A 22,375-nucleotide genomic window follows, 5' to 3' on the forward strand; every position below is an offset into this window, starting at 1 on the left:
TCATCGCGGTGCGCGGGCCTCTCACCATCGCGGCCTCTCTTGTTGCGGAGCACAGGCTCCAGACGCGCAGGCTCAGTAATTGTGGCTCACGGGCCCAGTTGCTCCGTGGCATGTGGGATCTTCCCAGACCAGGGCTCGAACCCGTGTCCCCTGCATTGGCAGGCAGATTCTCAACCACTGGGCCACCAGGGAAGCCCTATTTTTTATTTTTTATACATCTTTATTGGAGTATAATGGCTTCACAGTGCTGTGTTAGTTTCTGTTGTACAACAAAGTGAATCAGCCATATGCATACATATATCCTCATTACTTCTTAAAAATCAGTCTTCCCTCACCGTCTGGCCTTAGTGAAAGACCTAATAAAAACTTCCTACCAGATGCCTTGCTCCTGGGGAGAGAATGTCACTGTAACACAGCACTAACTTGGTGGGGGTGGTGTGCAGAGAGTGCACTTGGAGCACAGAGACAAGGTGCTTAGTCCAATTTGCAGCCTTAGAAAAGATACGTGGAGGGAATTCCCTGGCGGTCCAGTGGTTGGGACTCTGTGCTTTCACTGCCAGGGCCCCGGGTTCAATCCCTGGTTGGGGAACTAAGATCCTGTAACTCTCTGGCTCTTTACTTAGAGAACAGAAAACTGCCCTGAGGGTCAGATCCCACTGGGTACTTGACTTCATCTATTCCCTGTATTACTATACTAATCTCTGTAGCTTGCTTCCCAAAGAGACAAGATAGACCAAATGTTTTAGTAAAGAAGTATAAAGGCAATGCTGTAGAATAAACTCTTTTTTTAAGGGTTTCACAAACAGAGAATAAAAGGAGACACCGGGTTATAAATATGATGAAAGAATTTTAAAAATTAATGACTCACTAGCTTTTTATGGAGCGTATACTATATGCCAGGCTCTTAACTGGGTTTAAGGACACAGTGCTGAGTAAAAAGTGTGTCATATCTCTGCCTTCCTAGAGTTTGTTCTCCATTTGGGGCAGGGGCGGGCAGGCCTGCGCACAGGTATGGATCTAGGGATGCCATGGATAACTGTAAAGTGACTGCCAATGGAGTCTTATCACAGAGAAATACATGTAGAAATGAGACAATAGGACAGGAGTGGGGGGTTGGCTAGGTTTTGGCCAGAGAAGATTCCCACAGTAACAAAAGAGAAAAAGTTCACAAAGCAAATGGGATATGGGGATGGATGAATAGTTAGCAGGAGGCTGTTATCCATTTAGCAAATATTTACTGAACGTGGACCATGTGGCAGGCACAGTCGTAGGTGTTGGGAATCAGTTGCCAATAACCCAGGAAAAAATTACTGCCTCATGAGACTTGTTGGTAGTTTGGACTAGGGTGATGGCAGAGAGGTTCAAGAGAAGTGGCCTGAAAGGCACAACATTTAGGATTTAAAATGGACAGTTCTTGGGGGAAGGAATGAATTATAGCTGAGGGACGAAGCTGTCAAGGTGACTCTTAGGTTTCTGGCTTGTATAACCAGATGGGTGGCAGTCCAGTCACTGAACATGGGAACTCTGGTGTGGGGTCACTTAGAGGGGGGAGAGACCACCCCACTAAGTTTAATTTGGACATTTAAGGTTTGAGGTGCCTTTGAGATATCCAAGTGCAGATGTGACGTGAACAGTTGGGTATGTGAGCCTGGAACTCAGAAGTAAGGTTTGGGCCGTTGGAACATATTTGTCAGGTGTCTGCATTCAGGCAGTAATTGAAGGAGTGGGTAGGGAGGAGATTGCATATGGCTTGAGAAGAAAAGAACCAAGCTTAAATCTTCTTTCTTTTTTATGTGTGTTTCTCAAAATCAGACTAAATTATATTGCTTTTAATTAGCATGTGGATTTCAATCTGAGTACCCATATACTCCCTTAGGTATAAAAAACAAAACAGAACAAAACTTGTTTTCACCCTTTGCTCTATGCAAGTAGTTTATAGGCAAAAAAAGGAGATATTCAAGTTTTAACACAGCAGAGCTGTGATAAAGGATTCCAGGTTCATTACCTAATAAGACTTGGTATTTTCCTTGAATTTATAGTCGAACACTACTGTGAGAAACATCAATGGCAGGTTAAATAATGTGTCTGAATTATTCAAAAAGGCTGATGAAATTAAATTGGCCTGCATTTTCCCCAATAATAGTTTCAAGGCAGGTAAAGATTTCTCAGCAGAACAACGACCTAATGAATGTGAGCCAAAGACTAAGAATTAGAAATAGGAGACAAAAGGAGATGAGCAAAACCCATCACCCATGGGGCTCATCATTTCTGTTGGTTTTTGTATTCCTAGAAAGGTTCCAGAAGGTTAATCTTCTATTAGCCACTTAAAAAATACATTTTCCTAGTTTTTAATTATAATTAATTTACTTTTCTATTAAGTGCTGAGCTTTCTTGCCACTTGAGTTTCAGTTTTAATTGTTATCAGCAGTTGCTTAGACTATTTTCCTCTGAAACAAAGCCCTTGCTGATATTTAGTTTAATTTCTCTTTGGTGATTGTGGGGAAAAGTAACATGAATGCAAATAAATCCTCATGCTTAATAATCTAATTTTTAAAATGTCCATGGAAGAACTAAATGTTCCTTTGAACATTCATGAGAAAAATTCTTCCTTTTTTTGTGGTGAGTATTCTGGTTGGAATTAGAAATATATTACGGATGGAACAGTGTTAATAAATATAGAACATTGCTATGGTTCATACTTAAAATGTGCGCATAGCATTTTTTCCCTTTAGCTTTATTACATGTAGGTTTTAAGTTAGATATACCTTGAAAATAAGTGAAATTTTGATGCAATGATGATTTTCTCTTTGTAAAAATGACTTCAAATAAGCCTTCCCCTACCCCATCCACTCTACTTGGTTGTTAAATATTTTCCTCTGGTTAGTTTGTTCAAAGCTTCCTTTTACTCTATCTACAGAAAAAAACAAAAAATAATAATTCAACCCAAAAAAATAGACATTGCTATAGTGATATAAATTTATTTGTAGACTGTTTTTCTAAATTTTAAAGCAGAATGCCCAATAAAGATGATTGCTTTTGTAAAAATGAAATCAAGTTGAAATTTGGGCTACTTCTGAGCTGAAATGCCTGTTTCTTTATTTCTGGCTCCCCCTAGAGAACTCAAGAGTAGACTGAGTATATTTGCGTCCATCCTGGTGTGTTCTTTGTCTACCGTTCCCCGTTTCTAGTTAGAATCTCTAGACAAGTATTAAGGGCCTACTATAGGTAAAGAAGATGGATTTATGTGTGATGCATGGTCTCCTTCCTCTTTTAGTGTTAATTTTATTTCTTTCCTGAATGAGAGGAAAGATACGGGTGAAGGGAGGAATCCTTTGAGACCAAGTGAAATTTTTGGCTGAGAGTGTGGTGAGTATCAGAGAAGGGCAGTGGTGTGATGCCTTTCCTCCTCCAGCATTGCCTGTGGCCCAGAGTGGGAGAGAGATGCTCAGTAACCCAGGATATGAGTGCTTCTTCTCTTAGGCATTTTCCTTTCCTTTAGATTTTCACTTTGCTCAAGACAAAAGCAGACAGTCTGAGTAAGGCCAGTATTTCAAATTCTCACCTGTTTTTATTTTACTGTGCCAGTTATGAATTTGCTAGAACACTTCGGTTATCTTATTAGTCCTCTGCTGGTCTTTACTAGAGGCCAAATATGTGTATACTTCACTCCTTAAGAGACAGAAGAGTTCTAGAACAGCAGCAGTTGTTTTAATTTCTCGACCTTCCCAGCAGCCTGGGCTCAGTGGACTCAAGGTCACCCTTTAGAGTGTGTACAATGAGCTAGGACCCGGGGAGGTGGGAGGTGTCTGCTGGGAGTCCTGAGAAGCCTGAACCCAGGGCCTTCACTGGGCCCAGTTTGTCAAGAAGATCCACAAACTAGATGGCTTGCTTCTCTTCTCCATGGTTAAAGGGTGCTCTAAATGGTTACTGCATTTTTAGCATCACTAGAGTACACAGCTTTGTGTTAGGGCTGATAGGTTATAAAGAAGATAGGCTGCATCCTGCATCCTGTTTTATATAGGGAACAGTGAGGAAAGTTCCACAGAATAATAAAGATCAGTATTGGATTAATAAAAAAAAACTTTTAAAAAACCAGAAGTAAAGAAGGAAAATATATTTTGCACCCTTATTTTCACACTAGAGAGGAAATCCTTTTTGTTAGTTTGATGTATGTTCTTCTATTTGTCTGCTTAAACATATACATTTACATGTACATACACACATATATACACACATCTACATACATACACAACTGAGAATATGTTGTATGTCATTCTGCAAGTTGATTTTTTCACTCAGTGTTTGTGAATATTCTCTGGTGTCACTATTATGGATTAGCTTATTGTTTGTGATAGCTTGTGTATACTATAATTCATTTAACTACTATTTTATTGATGATCATTTAGAAAGGGTCTAGTTTTTCACTCTTAAATAATCCTGCAATAAATATCCTTATCTTCATGTTTCTGCTTTTATTTCTATAATGTGGAATTCCAGATAGTGTTTAAATTGTTTATTTTTGATATTGAAAAATACTTCCTGTTTACCCTCCAAAAAGCTGAACAAGTTTATACTTCCACAAAGGTGTACAATAAAGATATGAATTGCATAAAATAGTTGGAAGTGCTGTAGAAAGATCATGGTTATAATATGTTGTATTTTGATGGCACTTTGTATTTTATAATCCTCTTGCAACCTATCTTATTTAATTCTCATAACCACGTGTGGTATGGTTTTATGTCTGCATTTATAGGGATTGCATTGAATCTGTGGATAGCTTTGGGTAGTATGGATATTTTAATAGCACTCTTCCATCCATGAACTCAGGATATCTTTCCATTTATCTGTGTCTTCTTACAGTTTCTTTCATCAAAATCTTATGGTTTTTATTGTACAATCTTTCACCTCCTTGGTTAAACTCGTTGCTATTGTAAATGAGATTGCTTTCTTAATTTCTCTTGCAGGTAGTTTGTTGTTAGTGTATGGAAACACAACTGATTTTGTGCGTTGATTTTATATCCTGAAACTTTACTGAGTTTATTTATTAGTTCTAATAGGATTTTCTCTAAGATCATGTCATCTGCAAAAAGCAATGATTTTACTTCTTTCTTTCCAATTTGGATGCCTTTTATTTTTTTTCTTGTCTATATTTTTAATGTGGCTAGGACTTTCTAGTACTATGTTGAATAAAGTAGTAAGAGTGGGCATCCTTGTCTTGTTCCTGATCTTAGAAGGAAGGCTTTTCACTTTTGAGTATGATATTAGCTGTGGGTTTGTCATATATGCCCTTTATTATGTTGAGGTACATTCCTTATATACCTAATTTATTTTGAGTTTTTATCATGAAAATATCTTGAATTTTGTCAAATGCTTTTTCTGCATCTATTGAAATGGTCATGTGATTTTTATCCTTCATTCTGTTAATGTTTGCATATGTTGAATCATTTTTGCATCCTAGGAATCAATCCCACTTGATCATAGTGTATGATCCTTTTAATGTGCTCTTGAATTCTGTTTGCTAGTATTTTGTTGAGGATTTTTGCATCTATGTTTATAAGGGATATTGGCTTATAAATTTTATTTTCTTGTAGTATCCTTGTCTGGCTTTGGTATCAGGGTAATGCTGGCCTTATAAAATGAGTTTGGAAGTATTGTTTCCTCTTCAGTATTTTGGAAGAGTTTGAGAAGGATTGATATTAATTCTTTAAATGTCTGGTAGAATTCAACAGTGAAGCCGTCTGGTCCTGGCTTTTATTTGTTGGGAGATTTTAAATTACTGATTCAATCTCCCTGCTCATTATTGGTCTGTTCAGATTTTCTATTACTTTATGATTTAGTCTTGGTAAGTTGTATGTTTCTAGGAATTTGTCCATTTCTTCTGAATTATCTAGTTTGTTGGTATTTAATTCCTCATACTTAAAATGGGGATTATAATAGTAATAGTCTCAGAGTTGCTATGAAATTTTTAAAAAGCTAATTTATATATATTAAAAAAGCTTAAGACATTCTTTCACACTCTACTTTCTAGAAAAACTCAGGAGAAAAGAAGTTATCCTCTTTTAAGAATACAAATTCCTGCTTTGAGTATGGACTAAATATCTTGATATGCTTCTACATACTTAAAAACAAAATTTTAAATGTTTTGTTTTTGAATTGCCACTGTTTTATTCCAAATGTGTAACTGAAAAGGTAGAGATTTTTAGCTTTCTGATTATTTTTCTCTGTATACATATGGGATATTCTGTGAAAGAAAGGAAGTACAGATATTAAACATACTGATCTTATGATTGACAGTTTAATTTGACAAAATTATCCAGGATATGAGTGTATTCCAATGAGAACCAAGTGTTCCATGACGGAAGTAGTCCATGTAATCAACCTGCCACCAGATGGCTGGCGGGTGCCCCAGACAATGATGCCATATTCACTAAGTCAAGTTTTGGCTTCAGTGTTGTCAGATTAAGTACTAAGTGGCTGTAGCCAGATTCATTTTGGTGAGTGGAAATCCTATGTTGCTGAGCCGTGTACAACCTCCATCTGTACTTCCATGGCCACTTTGTTCATAATCCCTTTTGAGAAGAACAAGAGTAGAGAAAAAGGTTGGTTGACCTCTGTAGAATGCATCATCTTCTCTACCAGATTATTTAGCTCCTTATCTATGAAGTTGCTATTTGGTGAGCATGTATATGGCCAGCCAAACCATCAGCTACTGTCCACGAATGAGTGTAGATCAGTACTTCTGACATGTCTCTTTCTAAATGAACAACCAGGTACAGTAGGCCCTCTGTATTTGCTGGTTCTGCATCTGCAGATTCAACCAACGGCCAGTCGAAAACACTTGGAAAAACATTCAGAATGTTTCAAAAAGCAAAACTTGAGTTTGATGCACACCAACTATTTACATAGCTTTTACATTGTATTTACAACTATTTACATAGCATTTACATTGTATTAGGTGTTAAAAGTAATCTAGAGATGATTTAAAGTACACGGGAAAGTATGTGTGGGTTATATGCAAATACTATGCCATTTTATGTAAAGGACTTGAGCATCCTTGGATTTTGATATCCGTGGGGGTCCTGAAACCAATCCCCTGGGATACCGAGTAATGACTATATACCATTCAAAGCTTTGCCCTCTGGGAAGTTTTCCCTTTGCCATGACCTTAAGGGCTCCTGAGTGGGGCTGTAGTGTTACAACTCTTCACTCTTGGGTGGCACCAATATATTGTATAGAACCATTTCTAAATCACTCCTGAATTTTTCTTCTTTAGTTAACTGGTTGGTCATAAGGAACTCGTCTTAGTGAGGCCACAGGTGACATTTGAAGAGAGGATCAGTGTAGCAAGAATAAGAGCTATGAGAATATGAGCCACTTGCTTATGTTAACCTAACTGTGCTCATAGGACTTGGCAGGCCTGATTTCATATTCACCTCTCCTGTTTAAGGTTGAAGAGCTCTGTGCATACCCAATTTTATGGCTTTGGAAGGTCAGATAACCCTGTTCACATGAAATGCTCATGCTCTGTAGCTTTGTTCAAAATGCTAAAGGTCTCTGTTCACCTATAAAGGTTGTGATTCACCTATAGAAGGACTGCCAAATGCCATACTATGTAGCAGCCCCTATCTGCCACAGACACTTAAAACACCAGTGAAGCTGTTGGGTCATGTAGCCCAAGTGGCAAAGCAGCTGTCATGGCACTCTGGACCTGTTGCTGAGCCTTCTCTTATTAAATGTCCCACTCAAACCTGGCAGCTTTGCAAGCTACTTAATAAGTGGGTTAGAATAACATACCCAAATAAGTATATGATGCCATCAAAATCCAAAAAGCCTACTAAGTACTGTGCCTATTTTTTAGTGGTAGAAAGAGATATCTTGACCTACTACAAGATCCCTAGAAAGTTTACAAAGATGGTAGGCCAAATTTCTGTAGTAATCTTTCCCCACCTTTGGCACACCTGTGTTTTACCAAGTATAGAGTAGTTACTACTTACTTCTCAGTCAGCATGTAATGGAAAGCATGACATTCTACAGAACGGAGAGGCAGTCAAGGTCCCTGTGGACTAGATTATGAGAGTGTGCTGGAGAGCTGATAGAACCCTGAGGTAGCGTAGTAGGGTGCCAGCTGGAGCCAAACTGCTCAGGCATTCTTTGCTAGCACATATAAAGAAAAAAATAATAATTTGCCCAATCAATAGCTGTGTACCAGATGCCAGGGAGTGTGTTTATTTATTCTAGCAAAGAAATCACATCTGGTACAGCATCTGCACTCTGCAAGATCCATCTGTTTTCTCTAATGCCAGATAGGCAAGTCGAATGTGGATGTGTTAGGAATGATCACCTTCATCCTTTAAGTCCTTGATGATGACCCTAATTTCTGCAGTCTCTACAGGAACAAAGTGTTGCTTTTGGTCTCCGGTTTTCATAGGTAGAGGTAGTGCTAGGAGTTTCACCTGGCGTTTCTTACATTAGAGCCCTAACTCCATATGTCTGGGAACCAGTGAGGGAGTCTGCCAGCTGCTGAGTGTGTCGGTACCAACTCCACATTTCAGAACTGGGAAAATAATGATGGCATGAGTTCTGGGGTGAGTGGTAGCTGAAAGTGAGCACAGACTCCATTAATCATGTGACTTCTATAAGCCCCTACTCCGAATGGTGGAACACGGTACCATTTTGGGTCTCCAGGAATGAGAGTCATTTCAGAGCCATATCCAACAATCCCACAAAGTTCTGATTATTTCCCCTTCCTCAATGTATACCCTGGTAATTGGTTGCAGGTTTTTGGGGGAAGACTGGAAGATTTATAGTATAAATTTATAGCTGTGTAGCAAGGTCCTTCCTCAAAGGGGCCTGGCTTCCTTGAATACAAGAGGTTCTAGGTCTGTGTCCTGGCTCAAGTTTGGGAATTGATTGAGGAGTTGCATTTTTCTATTTTATAGCTTTGCTGCTTATACAGATCAAGTAGCATTTGGTAGCTTTCTAACTATTTCTCTCTTAGAAACACCATGATCAAACACCAGTGATCTCTGCAGGTCAGACTAGTCTGATTTCAGCTTTTGCTCGCTGCCCATTTTGATAATCATGCTCACCTCATCTTTTGTTAAGTACTGTCACTGAGCCCCTGCCACTCTGAGATACTACCATCCCCATTCAATTTAGGAACCCATTTCTTGGATGGCAACATTGCCCATTGTCATTCCTGGTCTTCAGAGAGTAGCTAGTATAGAGATCTTCAAGGATGCTGGTGGTCCTTTCAACCAATGTATCTCTCAAAGACTTGGTGAAGGCAGTGCCCTCTGGATCCTACCAAGTGATATAGTTATAAGTGGGTGAGCAGGTCTTACATGATAAATCCAGTTCAACTTTCCTATATGCTGAAGTCTTTGGATAGTTCCCTCTCTACCAAGGAGTTATGGCATCCTAGTTTCATGTAGTGTAGGTTACCTTTGGGACCAGGCTTCCATCAACCAACTGAACATACTATTAGAGCCATTTTCAGCCATTTGAGCTAGCACAGAGAATCCAGAATCTTGGTTTAGTGTGCCCATATCAATAAATTTGATCTGATCTAACATTATATTCCTTCTAAGCTGACTCAATACCCTCAGCATCCATTTCCATACATACTCCCTGGTTTCTGTCTATGTAAATTGGAATTATCTTGCATATCTTTTGATATAAATGGTACTTCTTTCTAGGTCACAATTTATACCTCACACTGGATTCTGCTGGGACTTGATTCTGGTCGTAGGTCTAGAAGCAAGAGAGGTAGATGGGGCAGGGTCATTAGGAAGGGCAAAAGTCCCTTGCAAGATGCTATCTTAGGTGAGGCCCTTACTGATTTTTCAGGCAAAGAGAGAGCTAACCTCATTAGGCAAGGGAGGAAAAGCTATTACTATTGGCAAAGAAGACTGCAGCACAAGGTCCTAAGCCTCAGCTTCATCAAAATCCCCATATATCCTCATCCCAATTTTCAGGCCCCTACTCCTTCCCCATCAGGCCCTAACTTTAACAGAAGAGTCTCTGTAAGGTTGGGAATTCAATTTGCATTGTAACACCATAGGATTAGACTTTGATTTAGTTTTCAGAAATTCCATTTCTGGGGCAATACGAGATAAAAGTTTTCTTTCACTGTTGTTGAAGAAGCTTTCTGGATCTTCATCTAATCCTTGAACTTGGAATTTGAAGTTCTCAATTTAATTTTTCTCTCCTCCAGAAATTCAAATTCCAGGCGCCATCTCAGACCACAGACTTAGAGACTCAGGGGGTGGTGTTCAGGAGTCTGTATTTTAACAGGTGCTCCAGGTGATCCTTATATACCCTCAACTTTGAGAACCACTGATGTAGAACAACACCTTCCAAATTCTCAGAGAAAATTATTTTCAGCTGAGAATTCTAAACTGAGACAATTAGTATGAACAAATAAAGACTTATTCAAACATACAGGACTCAAAATTTACCTCCCTTGTGTTCTTCTTCAAAAGCAATTGGTTCCTGGAAAAGAAGGAAGTGAACAAAGGAAGCAGTGAAGTGGAAGACAAAGGACCTAGGAAATATGGAAGCCAAGAGCCCAAGGCAGAAAGGAGGATTTCCAAGATGGTAGTAAAGAGATGTTTCTGGCTGGCATCTTTGTAACAGAGAGAAGTGTATCACTTCAGGGAGGGACATGAGGCCAAAAGAATGACTCCAAGATAAAAATGTAGTTGATAAATCTGACCTTCCAAAGTATAACACTTCTAGATATAAAATCTCTCAGGTGGAGCAGGTAAAAAATATTGATAGTTATTTTTAAAAATTGAAAATAAAAAGTAAATTATTAATTCTAGGAAATCCAAAATTTATACAAGAAAGAAAACATTCTTTTAGCTTATCAGTAAATATACTATTAGCCTAAATACATTAATAGAAACACTAACTTCTATAATTCAAAATTTTCAAATAAAGATTTTGGTAGTATGAAGGGATGAGAAGTAAGTTAGGAGGTGCTATGGCAGCTAAACCCTTATCCTAATAGGAAATCAGGATGTAATATACAATATTGATAAACCAAAATGTAGCAATTTCTTCATATTATTTAGATATATAAAGAATAAGTACATTTGATAAAAACCTTTAAAATAATTAAAAATGACTACCTCTAAAAACAGAAGTGGAATGGTGAAGCGTAGTACAGGATTTGACTGCCATTGAAAAACTCTTTTGATAATTTTTTAAGCAAAATTATGTGCATATAATGTATAAATAAATATTAAAGTGAGTAAAGAAATTCTCTGATCTGACAAAGCATAATGCAAATAAATATAATTTACTATATATGCATTGTCTGTGTGCAAAGCATAGTAGTCATAGGGGACAGTGAGATTTATAAAATCAGTCTCTGCCTTTTAGGAGCATATACTTTTTTCAGAGAATTGAAACAAATATCTAAAGCACTGGAATTGCAGATAAGAGTAAAGGACGAAGACCAGGGGAATTCTACAACCTCCACTGCCCATTCCAGCCTGTGAAGCCCCAGTAATTGTGACATTCTGGCATACCCCAAACATAAAACACTTACTTGTATCATTAATCTGATTGCCCCCATGTTGTTTCTGTAGATGCTATAAGAGAAAGAATCATAAATTCAATCACTTCTGCCATACATGAGTTTTACATGTGTACATACATGTGAGGTGTGTGTATATATGTATGTGTGTATGAATATATACACATATATGTACCTTCACATACAATTTTAATTTTTTCTTACTTAGAATATGTAATAAGAGTTTCTGACAAATGGCAAATAAAGACTAGCCTAGATTAAACATTAAGACTGTTAAGCAAATATTACTGACCTGAGCTAATTTTCTACTGTTCTTATGTTGCTACTGTCCCATTTCCTCTGGAAATACAAATTTTAAGTATAAAACTTTTATTTAGTCTTCTGTGAAATTCAAAGAAACTGCAAGTCACAGTGGTATTTGATGAGAATACCTAAGAGGAAAGAATCTTTCAACATAGTTACAATGAGTATTCAAAAGCTCTGCTTTGGTTATTACACTTTGCAGTGAGAAAAGAAAGGCCAGAGAATATTTCTGTTCTGGTAGCCAGGAGTACAATGAATGAAGAGCATGTACAGATACCAGGGCAAAGGCATTATTAAGTTCATGTATGTTACGTTCCCTGTTATTAGAAATTCCAGTTCTTTTCCTTAATGTTTAACTATAACATTGCTTTTGTTTAGTCCTTTTATAGATTCTTTATATATTTGGGAAATTTACCATTTCTATTTATTGAGCACTGAAAAACTGATTGGAAGCTCTGTGTGTGTGGGTTGGCCTTGATAGTGGGTGGGCTTCAGTATCCAGGATAACTGGGCACCAAGCTGGCATTTTTCTTGGGACACCATCAAATGTTAGTATCTAGAATTTTTTCCTCTAGGGCTTTTTAAGTTACTGGAAAAGACGAGTCCTTCAGTCCTGCATGGTAGCATATGCCTGGCTGCTGGCCGTCTGGGAACAGGGTGGAGATGGGGGCTAGGTTCTCATGCTGAATGTGCAGACATTCATCCAGTCCTGCTGTGTTCAGCCCTGCACTAATATGCTAAAGTTTAGTGCTTGTCAGGTTCAGTTGTGCCAGGGACTTGGGCTACTGGCACAGGAGTATGTGCTTTCATGTGGTTGCTGGAGGAGAAGACCCCCGAGCCTGGAGTGGGGTTCCGATGGCTCTGTGTATAGATTTTTCAATTTCCCAGTTTTCAGCCACACCTACACTTACTGTGGTAACTGGTACCTCCTAATCCAGAGCTTCTCTGGGGATCTACAGGGTGTTTCAGCTTCTTCTAAGCATATTTCTGTGGAAGTATTGAAGATAAAAAGTTCTCTGTTCTACTTTGTTCAGTTACCACACCACCATCTGCCTTTTGCTTTGAAACATTTAAAAAAATCTCTTATCTATTGATGTATCTTTTATCCATACTTCTTGTCCTTTTGAGTTGTACATTTTATTTTTAAAAATCCCTTTACTGTCATTTCAGTGTAATCTTGAGGTGGTGGTTCGGTCCTCTTTAACCAGAAATCCAGGCACCGTTTGTTCATCACTGTCTCTTCAGTGCCTGGCTCATAGTAGGCTCTGAAATAAATATTTGATGGACGAATAATTGAGTGACTTGAGTTAGAAGTTTCTACAATGGCAGTAAAATGTTGTGACTATATACACACATGTAACAACCTTAAAAAGCATCTTTTAAATTATGGTTTTGTTTTGGCTCCGTTCCATTTTTTGTTTTAGTTCCTCAACATGGTCGAGAAAACTAAGTGTTTTAAAGTGTGTGCTACCTTCAGGGTGGATATGTTTGTTTACTTGGTCAAGCACAGTTGTCACTGTTACCTTAGGCTTAATATACACATTTGCCTAAGGTACACATTTATACTTTTTCTCTAGAGATAGAATCATATTGAGGCTGATTTATGTAGTAAGCACAGTCTTTATTCTCATTTGTATGTATATTTAGGTAGTTATAAAGAGACTTGTGGTGATTATGGTGTAAAGCTACCACTGCCCCTTTTCCCATTGGCCCTTTTTGGTTAATAAAGTTTGGGAGTCACTGGATTAGTGGAGCATCTTATCCAGGTATGTTTTGCATTTCAAAGTGAACATGTGAGGATGGATAACATCTAGTAGAGACAAAGAAATTAAGCTATAACAGTGAAAGTGTATAGTACAGTTAATATTTTGAACAAACAGATGAATATTCTCCTTCTTCATAAGGTTAGCCCTGGACCACAAATTGGGGATTGTAGAGAGATACGAGTATGGTAGAGAGCCCACGATTTGGCTACAGTGCTGGATCTTGGGTCTCGTAAATGGGATGCTTCTACCCTCAATACTATAGGAAATGAATAAATGAACTTTTAGCATTTACCCCTAAGATCAATGAGTAATTGTAAATTCATATAATGAGAAAATTACAGCATTGTCTTAAACTACTATGCACCACCCGCCTCAATCTTAGGGATTTATTAAAGGAATCTACCCAGAAATCCAAAGAGAGTTCTTTCTAATTAAAGAGATTAAAGTTAGCTCTCCAGTAAAGAATAAGAACCTGCATAACAAAAGTGGGTTAGGAAGATAGTAGATTAGGGAAGTCCTTTACAGAAAACTCCAGGGTCACAGAAATTAAGAAGTTGGGGGTTAGGATAAGAGAAAGGTGATAAACTTTTTGGAGCGAGAAAGCGAAATGTTTTCTAGAATGCATTCTTCACGCCTGAATATTTTCCTAGTCATCTTCTTTAGAATCCCCATCTTTATTTCTTGGTTGACATCTATCAAGTTGCTGACATACAAGTCTTAGGGAGAAGAAATTGAGAAGATAGAAGTATTTGTATCAGAAAATAAAGGGTGGAAATGGGTGCATGGGAAAGAAGAGAGAATAGGAGAAGCAAAGAGAGCTTTAGAAAAGAAAGGAAGTCTTAAAAATATGACCAAGACGTTTTACAGATAATTTTTCTTCTCTTCTTGAATAACTTCTCCAGTAGTTATGTGGTGGGATTTCTGGGAAGAAACACTTACAAATAAAATAGAAAGCCAGGAAACTGTTTCAGACCCTTCATTAGAAATAACCTAGTTCCTACTTGTGAAAGTGTTAAAACAAAAGTGTCTGATTATCATGTGTTAAATAGGATACTGATTTCAAGGTTCTTTGCCAACTAGTTTTGTGCTAATGTAAAAATGGAATATGAACCTGTACCAAAGAGCTATCAAGAATACTCTCAGGAGAACCATTATTAATAAAATCTGTATTAATAGTGACTGTGGAGAGGCTATGCTGCTCCTGGAAATTTAAAAGAAAAATTAACTGTAAAGTTATAATTTTTGCCTTTAAGGCAGTAATACATTTTCATTCTTTTCACTTTCACTTTATACATGAATGTCATGAAATTTCCATTGTAGTTGACTAAAAATGAAACAACAGAACAACAGTACTTTAGTGATGACTAGGATAGAGACTTAAATATTTTTAAAGGGTTAAAAAAAGCGCAAAACTGGTCCTTCATGATGAACAGTAAGAAGTCAAATGTTATTTACAAAACTCATTCCCATTCATTTTTTGTGTTTTGGGCTTGTTTTCAGGCAAAAGGACTCCTATGGAAGATGGAAGTCTTTGTCCGTTTTCCAGAGTGTGTTTCCAAGCCCATCAGTGAAACATGATCCTGCTGCTCTGTGTTGAAATGCTTGAAGAACACCTACATCTCTGCCAGCGCCTTCCATCCTGCTGAAACCATGGTCTTCTCTGCGGTGTTGACTGCGTCCCATACTGGGGCATCCAACACAACATTCGTAGTTTATGAAAACGCCAACATGAATATTACGGTCCCTCCACCGTTCCAGCATCCCGACATTGGTCCGCTGCTTAGATACAGTTCTGAAACCATGGCTCCCACCGGGATGAGTTCCTTGACACTGAATAGTACAGCTGTGCCCCCAACACCAGCAGTTTTAAAGAGCCTAAACTTGCCTCTCCAGATCATCCTTTCTGCTATAATGATATTTATTCTGTTTGTGTCTTTTCTTGGGAACTTGGTTGTTTGCCTCATGGTTTACCAAAAAGCTGCCATGCGCTCCGCCATTAACATCCTCCTGGCCAGCCTGGCTTTTGCAGACATGTTGCTTGCAGTTCTGAACATGCCCTTTGCCTTGGTCACCATTCTTACCACCAGATGGATTTTTGGGAAATTCTTCTGCAGGGTATCTGCTATGTTTTTCTGGTTGTTTGTGATAGAGGGAGTAGCCATCTTGCTCATCATTAGCATCGATAGGTTTCTTATTATAGTCCAGAGGCAGGATAAGCTAAATCCATATAGGGCTAAGGTTCTCATTGCAGTTTCCTGGGCAACTTCTTTTTGTGTAGCTTTTCCTTTGGCAGTAGGAAACCCTGACCTGCAGATACCTTCCCGAGCCCCGCAGTGTGTGTTTGGGTACACAACCAATCCGGGTTACCAGGCTTATGTGATTTTGATTTCTCTCATTTCTTTCTTCCTACCCTTCCTGGTGATACTGTATTCGTTTATGGGCATACTCAGTACCCTTCGGCACAACGCCTTGAGGATCCACAGCTACCCTGAAGGTATATGCCTCAGCCAGGCCAGCAAACTGGGTCTCATGAGTCTACAGAGACCCTTCCAGATGAGCATTGACATGGGCTTTAAAACACGTGCCTTCACAACCATTTTGATTCTCTTTGCTGTCTTCATTTGCTGCTGGGCCCCATTCACCACTTACAGCCTTGTGGCAACATTCAGCAAGCACTTTTACTATCAACACAACTTTTTTGAGATTAGCACCTGGCTACTCTGGCTCTGCTACCTCAAGTCTGCATTGAACCCACTGATTTACTACTGGAGGATTAAGAAATTCCATGACGCCTGCCTGGACATGATGCCAAAGTCCCTCAAGTTTTTGCCACGGCTCCCTGGCCACACAAGGCGACGGATACGCCCCAGTGCTGTCTACGTGTGTGGGGAACATCGGACTGTGGTGTGAATATTGGAACTGCCTGACGTTTTGGGTGATGGTTGTTCTTTATCTGACTTTGAATTTTTTTCTCGTGGCTTCTCCACTTAAACTATACTGTTTTTCATAGGGTGTGTGTGTGTGTGTGTGTGTGTGTGTGTGCAGTGTAAAGAAAGAATGGTGATTAGTTATATAAGTCTGTTACTAAGGATACACAATAGGGAAGTGATCACACGTGTTACCTCCAGGGTTCAAGAGAAATCCCTGATTTAGGGTGGGGAGATGGTTTTCTGTTCCTTTGATTGATTTTGTTTTTCTAGTAGGAATCAGGATTGTGCTTTATTGAGCCTGCAGTTACAGTGCATTGTAGGTATTCTGTATGCTGCTAAGATATGCTTTGTCGAGTTTATCAATTATTTTTTTCTGGAAGACACTGCTGCTTTTTGCCATCACATTGGAGCCAAAAACTACATACATCTCCGTAGATAAATATTTAGTTTTATTTAAAAAAATAACCCAAGGGGGTTAGTGACATTTTAAAGGTCATGAATATTTACTTTGGTGCACTTTAAGAAACAATGTACAAACTAATTCAGTCATGTTTTTCAGAATTGTTTTTATGCATGACATGTTGTGCTTTAGGAAACATTGCATTATTTCTAGGAAGATAGTTTTTTAAAAATGTTTTGTCTGTATGTACAGTTTTAAAGGAGGGAACATAAAAATGAAGAACTTTTTCTAAGCACAATAGTGATTCTTTAGAGCAGCAGGGCAGAGTTGAGGAGATGGAGCACCCTTGCAAATTTAAATGGGATGCAGTGAGGCTGTGGCTGGTGTGAGCTGTGGTGATTCCTTTTACCCAAGGATTCTCTGAGTCCAGTGGGGAGAAGGGGCACCATTTACTAGATGTCTGCCATGTGCCAGGCCCTGTGCATCATTTTATCCTCACAGCACCCCGTGAGGGAAGTATTATTTCTTCCTTTTTGCAGATGAAGAAGGCAAGTCTCAGAGAGACTAAAACCCTGCCCAAGGTTAGCGGTAGAGCTGGGATCCAAAAATCTGTCCGAGTCCTGAGACAGCATTTCTACTGTACCACACGGACACCTCTTTCAAGTTCAGGTTTGGACATTTCATAGTCAAGAGGGAACTATGTGTATCCTTTCATTTTCTTTTAGACTAAAACCTTCTTTTTAAAAATAGCTTCATTTTTTGTATTGCCAAAAGAAATGTGAAACCATTACAGAAAGTCTGGAAAATAGAAAAGAAAAAATAAAATCATTTATAACTACCTTTCTAGAGCGGAACTAAAAATCTTAGGTAAGTAAGGGTATAAGGAAATAAGGCAATTTTTTGGTTTGCAAAAAAACAAGTGACAGTTACTGAGAAGTTAAATACAGCTGTATATAGGTCTTTGCCCTGTGGGTTTAGATGTTTCCAGTTGTCCAGCTGTATTTCTCAATGTTCTGGGCAGAACAGCATTGTTGCCCCAGTGCTTGCCCAGAGCAGAGCTGGCTATTGAAGAATGTGAATGTGCTCACAGGTGTGTCTCCTGTAAAGAGGTGAAGATAAGCCCTGGTCTGAGCCTAGAGCAAGTTTTCATTAAGGCAGGTCTGGGGTTTCAAATTATTTTTCTCTTGATGATGTTCTGCCTCTCCCCTACCCCAGGTGCAACCAGGGCCTTTGGTGCCCTTCTCTCTCTAATCATGGGAACACATTATAAAACATCCCCCAGGGATGGGGCTTCAGACTATGGCCGTAATTGCTGAAAGTGTAGCCTCTTGGCTACATCGTGGGTTTTATAAATAGGCAAGTTAACCTTGAACACTTTTTGGATTTATAGCATGTTTTCAGAATTATAGTGCTTTGTGACCAGTGGGGAATGAGCCTCTTTTCTTCAGTTGTACAACCAGAGAGTTGGACTAGATGAATCTTCAAGGTCTCGTCCAACTCTAATGTGAGAGTAGAGATTTTTAAAGAGCCCAGCTGATGTCAACTTCACTCTTTGGTCTCCAGTGTTATTTTTTTACATTTTACTTCATTAGATGTTTCTTAAAATTGAATATCTGAAGAGCATATGGCACCATATCAGGAGTCAGGACTTTGGAAAGTGGATGTCATCATGAAAGACCTGGGAAACCCTGCTCTTGAGGCAGTTGTCATGGTATTGGAACTCATTTTCCAGTTAACCTCTCTTTTGGGATTCAAGCATGTTATTCAACATGTTATTTTGAGATCATCTTCTGATGATACTCGCCTACCTCTTTGGTTTCTAGTTTATATTATTCACAGGTAAAATTGCTTTTATCCATAGGGATCTTATAGAACATAAACACTGTAGTAGATATTAGTAGCACATTGAAGCGTATCATGCTTTCCACTTTCAATATAAACTAGATTTCAGGCAGATATTAGTAAGTATATTTGAAATTAGACTTTCTCTGAGGAAAGTCAGCATGATCTGTATTCATCTTACATATCGGCAGTAGGTCTTGAGACTCCTTTTGTGGTTGGAGTTGAAACTGAGCTTTTGTTTTCTTTGTCCTATTTTTATGAGCAATCCTTAGGTACTTTAGTGCCGCCTGGTAGGCAAGTGCATCGTTTGGTGAGAGCTCTGGGGTGCCTGCTAAGAGGCTCAGTGTTTGTGAAAGACAACCATGAGGGGCCTTTGTGAGAATTCAGCAACCACACTGAATAGCAGTTCTCTTTACACTGGATCGTCTTGATCAGGTGACAGTTTACAAACCATTTTGAACGTTTTTATTATGTATACATTTTGAAAGCTTTAAAAAAAAAGTACTGTGGTGTACCTTTGAAAAATTTAGGTGCAGTATCATATGTTGCCTATTCTTCTATATTTGTTTGAGGGGAAAAAAAAATACCACTACTAGTTATCACCACTTGCTGACAAAATCAGAAATGTTTTTGGTTTTGTTTTTCCTTCTGGCGAATAAATAAGAAGCAGGAAAGAGATAATGAAATATTTGTGGTCAAAGAAAGAGTCAAAAGAAATCCCCAATGGTCTGCAAGAGTGATATTCAAACTTTCATATGAATTTGTGTCTAAGTATTCCCGGGGGGCTTGTTAACAGTACAGATCCCCAGGGCCCCCAGAGGGTCTGAGATTGGGCCCACAAATGCACACTTTTATTTTGTTGAGTATTTGGCCTGATGCTGATTCAAGTGGTCTCTGGGGCATACTTCAAAGAAACACTCCTGTGGAAAATATATCCACTTAAATATTGTCTGTTTTATCCAAAAAATGTTTGTTTTGTGTTGGAAGCCATTATCTCCTAGTGCATGGATAATCCGCATTGAGAGGAAAATCTGTGTATCATTGTGCCTAATTTGCTGCCACTCGTGTTAGTGCTGGATCACGCCAGTGTCAGCTTTACTGTCTTTCAAGTGGCAAAATTCTGATAAACGATGTAGTTTCACAGAAGAGCAAAAAAGGTGACTTAATATTTGAAAGTCATGATTTTCAGGAGTCTGATTCCTCTAATATTTTCTTTTCTCATAGAGAGGTGTCTTTATTGTATGTATCCTCCTAAAGCGTATGAGGGGAATGCAAAGATTCATCCAATTCCTATTGCTGTGCTTAAGCCAGCTGTGTTCAGTGGAAGCATGAAGAAAATAAAATAACCATTTTAATCTCTGTATTTCAGTTGCTGACAAGGATATTTAACTTAATCTTGATCTTTGCTTTTGTTTACATGACAATATTTATGTATATATCACAGGAAAAATGTCCACTTGCTTGACATTTTATTCTTCCATGATTTTTAGTTTATGTTTAAAGGACTGTTTAATTCAAATTTATTTTTACGACCATAGTCTTAATTGAAAACTCGATTTTTATAATAATAAATGAAAACGTCAAAGCACATGTTTGTTATTACAAGTAAATGGTAATACAGTTCTTCGATATATATTGGTACTAGTCCTTTGTAATTAAAATTAATTTATTTTACAATAGTACCTAACCTATATGAAAAAACCACTTTGAATTTTGGGTTGCAATATTCAAAATCAAAATGTATGATTATTTGTGCATATTCTTATTACAACCAGGAAAAGAGCTCCCAATAAGAAAATGAATAAATGTTTAACATTTCTAAAAGTGAAGTTTTTTTAAAAGGACTACTTCATTTATCTTAGAAAATATTGTCATGAATAATACTTTCTGTTAAATTAAAATCTGAGTTTAGTTTCAAATCCTGCTTCCTTTGGGTTTTTATTTTCAAATTAGCTCTTAAAGCCTGTATGTGTATTCTAGTTTTAGAAATTCTCAGAGTAATTAAGGATGAAATGAAACTTGGCAAAAGACTATCAGTATTAAGAGACAGTTTTAAGACATTCTGTCTAGGAGAGTTATAAAAATTTTCCTGCTAAGTCATTTGAAATTGGATTGTCACTGGCAAAGCAGTGACAATGTTTGCTTCTATTTTGATGAAATGATTTCTTATTGCACTTCCTTTTCTAAAATCTAAGGCCTTTCTAAAACCTACTTTTAAATCTTTAGGAAATATCATTTATTTTTATATGAGTTTCAACTTTTTTGCCAATTAGACATGAGGGTTTTATTTTCTTTTTCACTTATATGCGATAGCTAAATATATTTATTTTTAAATTATAAAAGGTTGATTTACAAAGGAAGGTTGTTATTGAATCTATTATACATCTGATAGTTCTTTCTGAAATGGAAAGGTAAGAAAGATATAGCAAAATAGAGGAACCTGTTGAATTAAAAGCATTTGCACATCTATCATGAAAATAATTAGCCCCACTCAACTCATTCATAATAAAGAGAACCTTTAGGAGAAGTTTCTGCCTTCTATGTCAAGGTGCAGTCAATTAGATTTAATGCAAAAAGAAACAAAAATTTCATGGCTATCTCAGCATTTAACCCAGGGAAGCAGAACTAGTAGAAGATATTTATTAAGAGATTTATTGCAAGAATTGGCTTACATGATTGTGGGGCTGGCTGGGCAGATCTGAAAGCCAGAGGGCAGGCTGTCATGTAGGACAGGCTGGGAATCACAGGCACAAACTGAAGCTTGCTGTCCACAGGTGGAATTTCTTTTTCCTCAGAAAAGCCTCAGTTCTGCTTTTGACCTTTCAACTGGTTGAATCAGACCCACTCAGATTATCTAGGATAATCTCTTAGTTGATGTGGACTGATTGTAGACTTTAATCACATCTATGAAATACCTTCACAGCAACACCTAGATTAGTGTTTGATGGAATAGCTAGGGACTGTAGCCTGGCCAAAGGGACACATCAAAAGACCGTCACAGTGATGACATCCAAATGTAAAATATATAAAATCGGGACTTCCCTGGCAGTCCAGTAGTTAAGACTCTGAGCTTCCACTGCTGGGGGGCGCGCGTTCGATCCCTGGTTGGGGAACTAAGATCCTACATGTTGCATGATGTGGCAAAAAAGTTTTAAAAAGTGATAATAAATAAAATATAAATTTAAAAAAATATAATAAAATCCTTCTATGATGCTGTAGTAGTAGTATAAAAAACTAAGTCGCATAAATCTCAGTGTTGAGATTAATATAATGACCAAGATAAGTTTGTTGAAGAGGATGGGAAACATATTCTGACTGCATTATATTCAAATTCACATAATCACAGGGCACAATATTTATCTCTGGATTTCACTGCAGCTATTGTGAAAGTTCTCAAAAGGGAGTAATAATCAATTGAGTAGATGATTATGTAAATCAACTTTCTTCCTACGTACATTTTATTTGTGATACTTGCCAAGGATGATGCCTTTCTTCTAAGAAATTTGAAAGCAAATTAAAACAGTATTAACTCTCAGCATAAAAATATGCTACTAGTAATAATAATAATAATGATGACGGGTGCCATTTT

The 22,375-nt window shown here is 37.9% G+C and overlaps 1 protein-coding gene across 1 annotated transcript in view; it reads left to right on the top strand.

Moving 5' to 3' along the window:
* GPR63 (G protein-coupled receptor 63) overlaps nt 1–20,705 on the top strand; it is a 55,402-nt gene extending 34,697 nt beyond the window's left edge. Inside the window, exon 2 of the mRNA XM_036872255.1 lies at nt 15,115–20,705. Coding sequence (XP_036728150.1) covers nt 15,265–16,524 — 1,260 coding nt within the window. The 5' untranslated portion in view covers nt 15,115–15,264 and the 3' untranslated portion in view covers nt 16,525–20,705. The remainder of the gene's footprint in view (nt 1–15,114) is intronic.
* The last annotated feature ends 1,670 nt before the right edge of the window (nt 20,706–22,375 follow it).

This window comes from Balaenoptera musculus, chromosome 12 (genome assembly GCF_009873245.2).
Source record: "Balaenoptera musculus isolate JJ_BM4_2016_0621 chromosome 12, mBalMus1.pri.v3, whole genome shotgun sequence".
NCBI classification, from domain to species: Eukaryota; Metazoa; Chordata; class Mammalia; order Artiodactyla; family Balaenopteridae; genus Balaenoptera; species Balaenoptera musculus.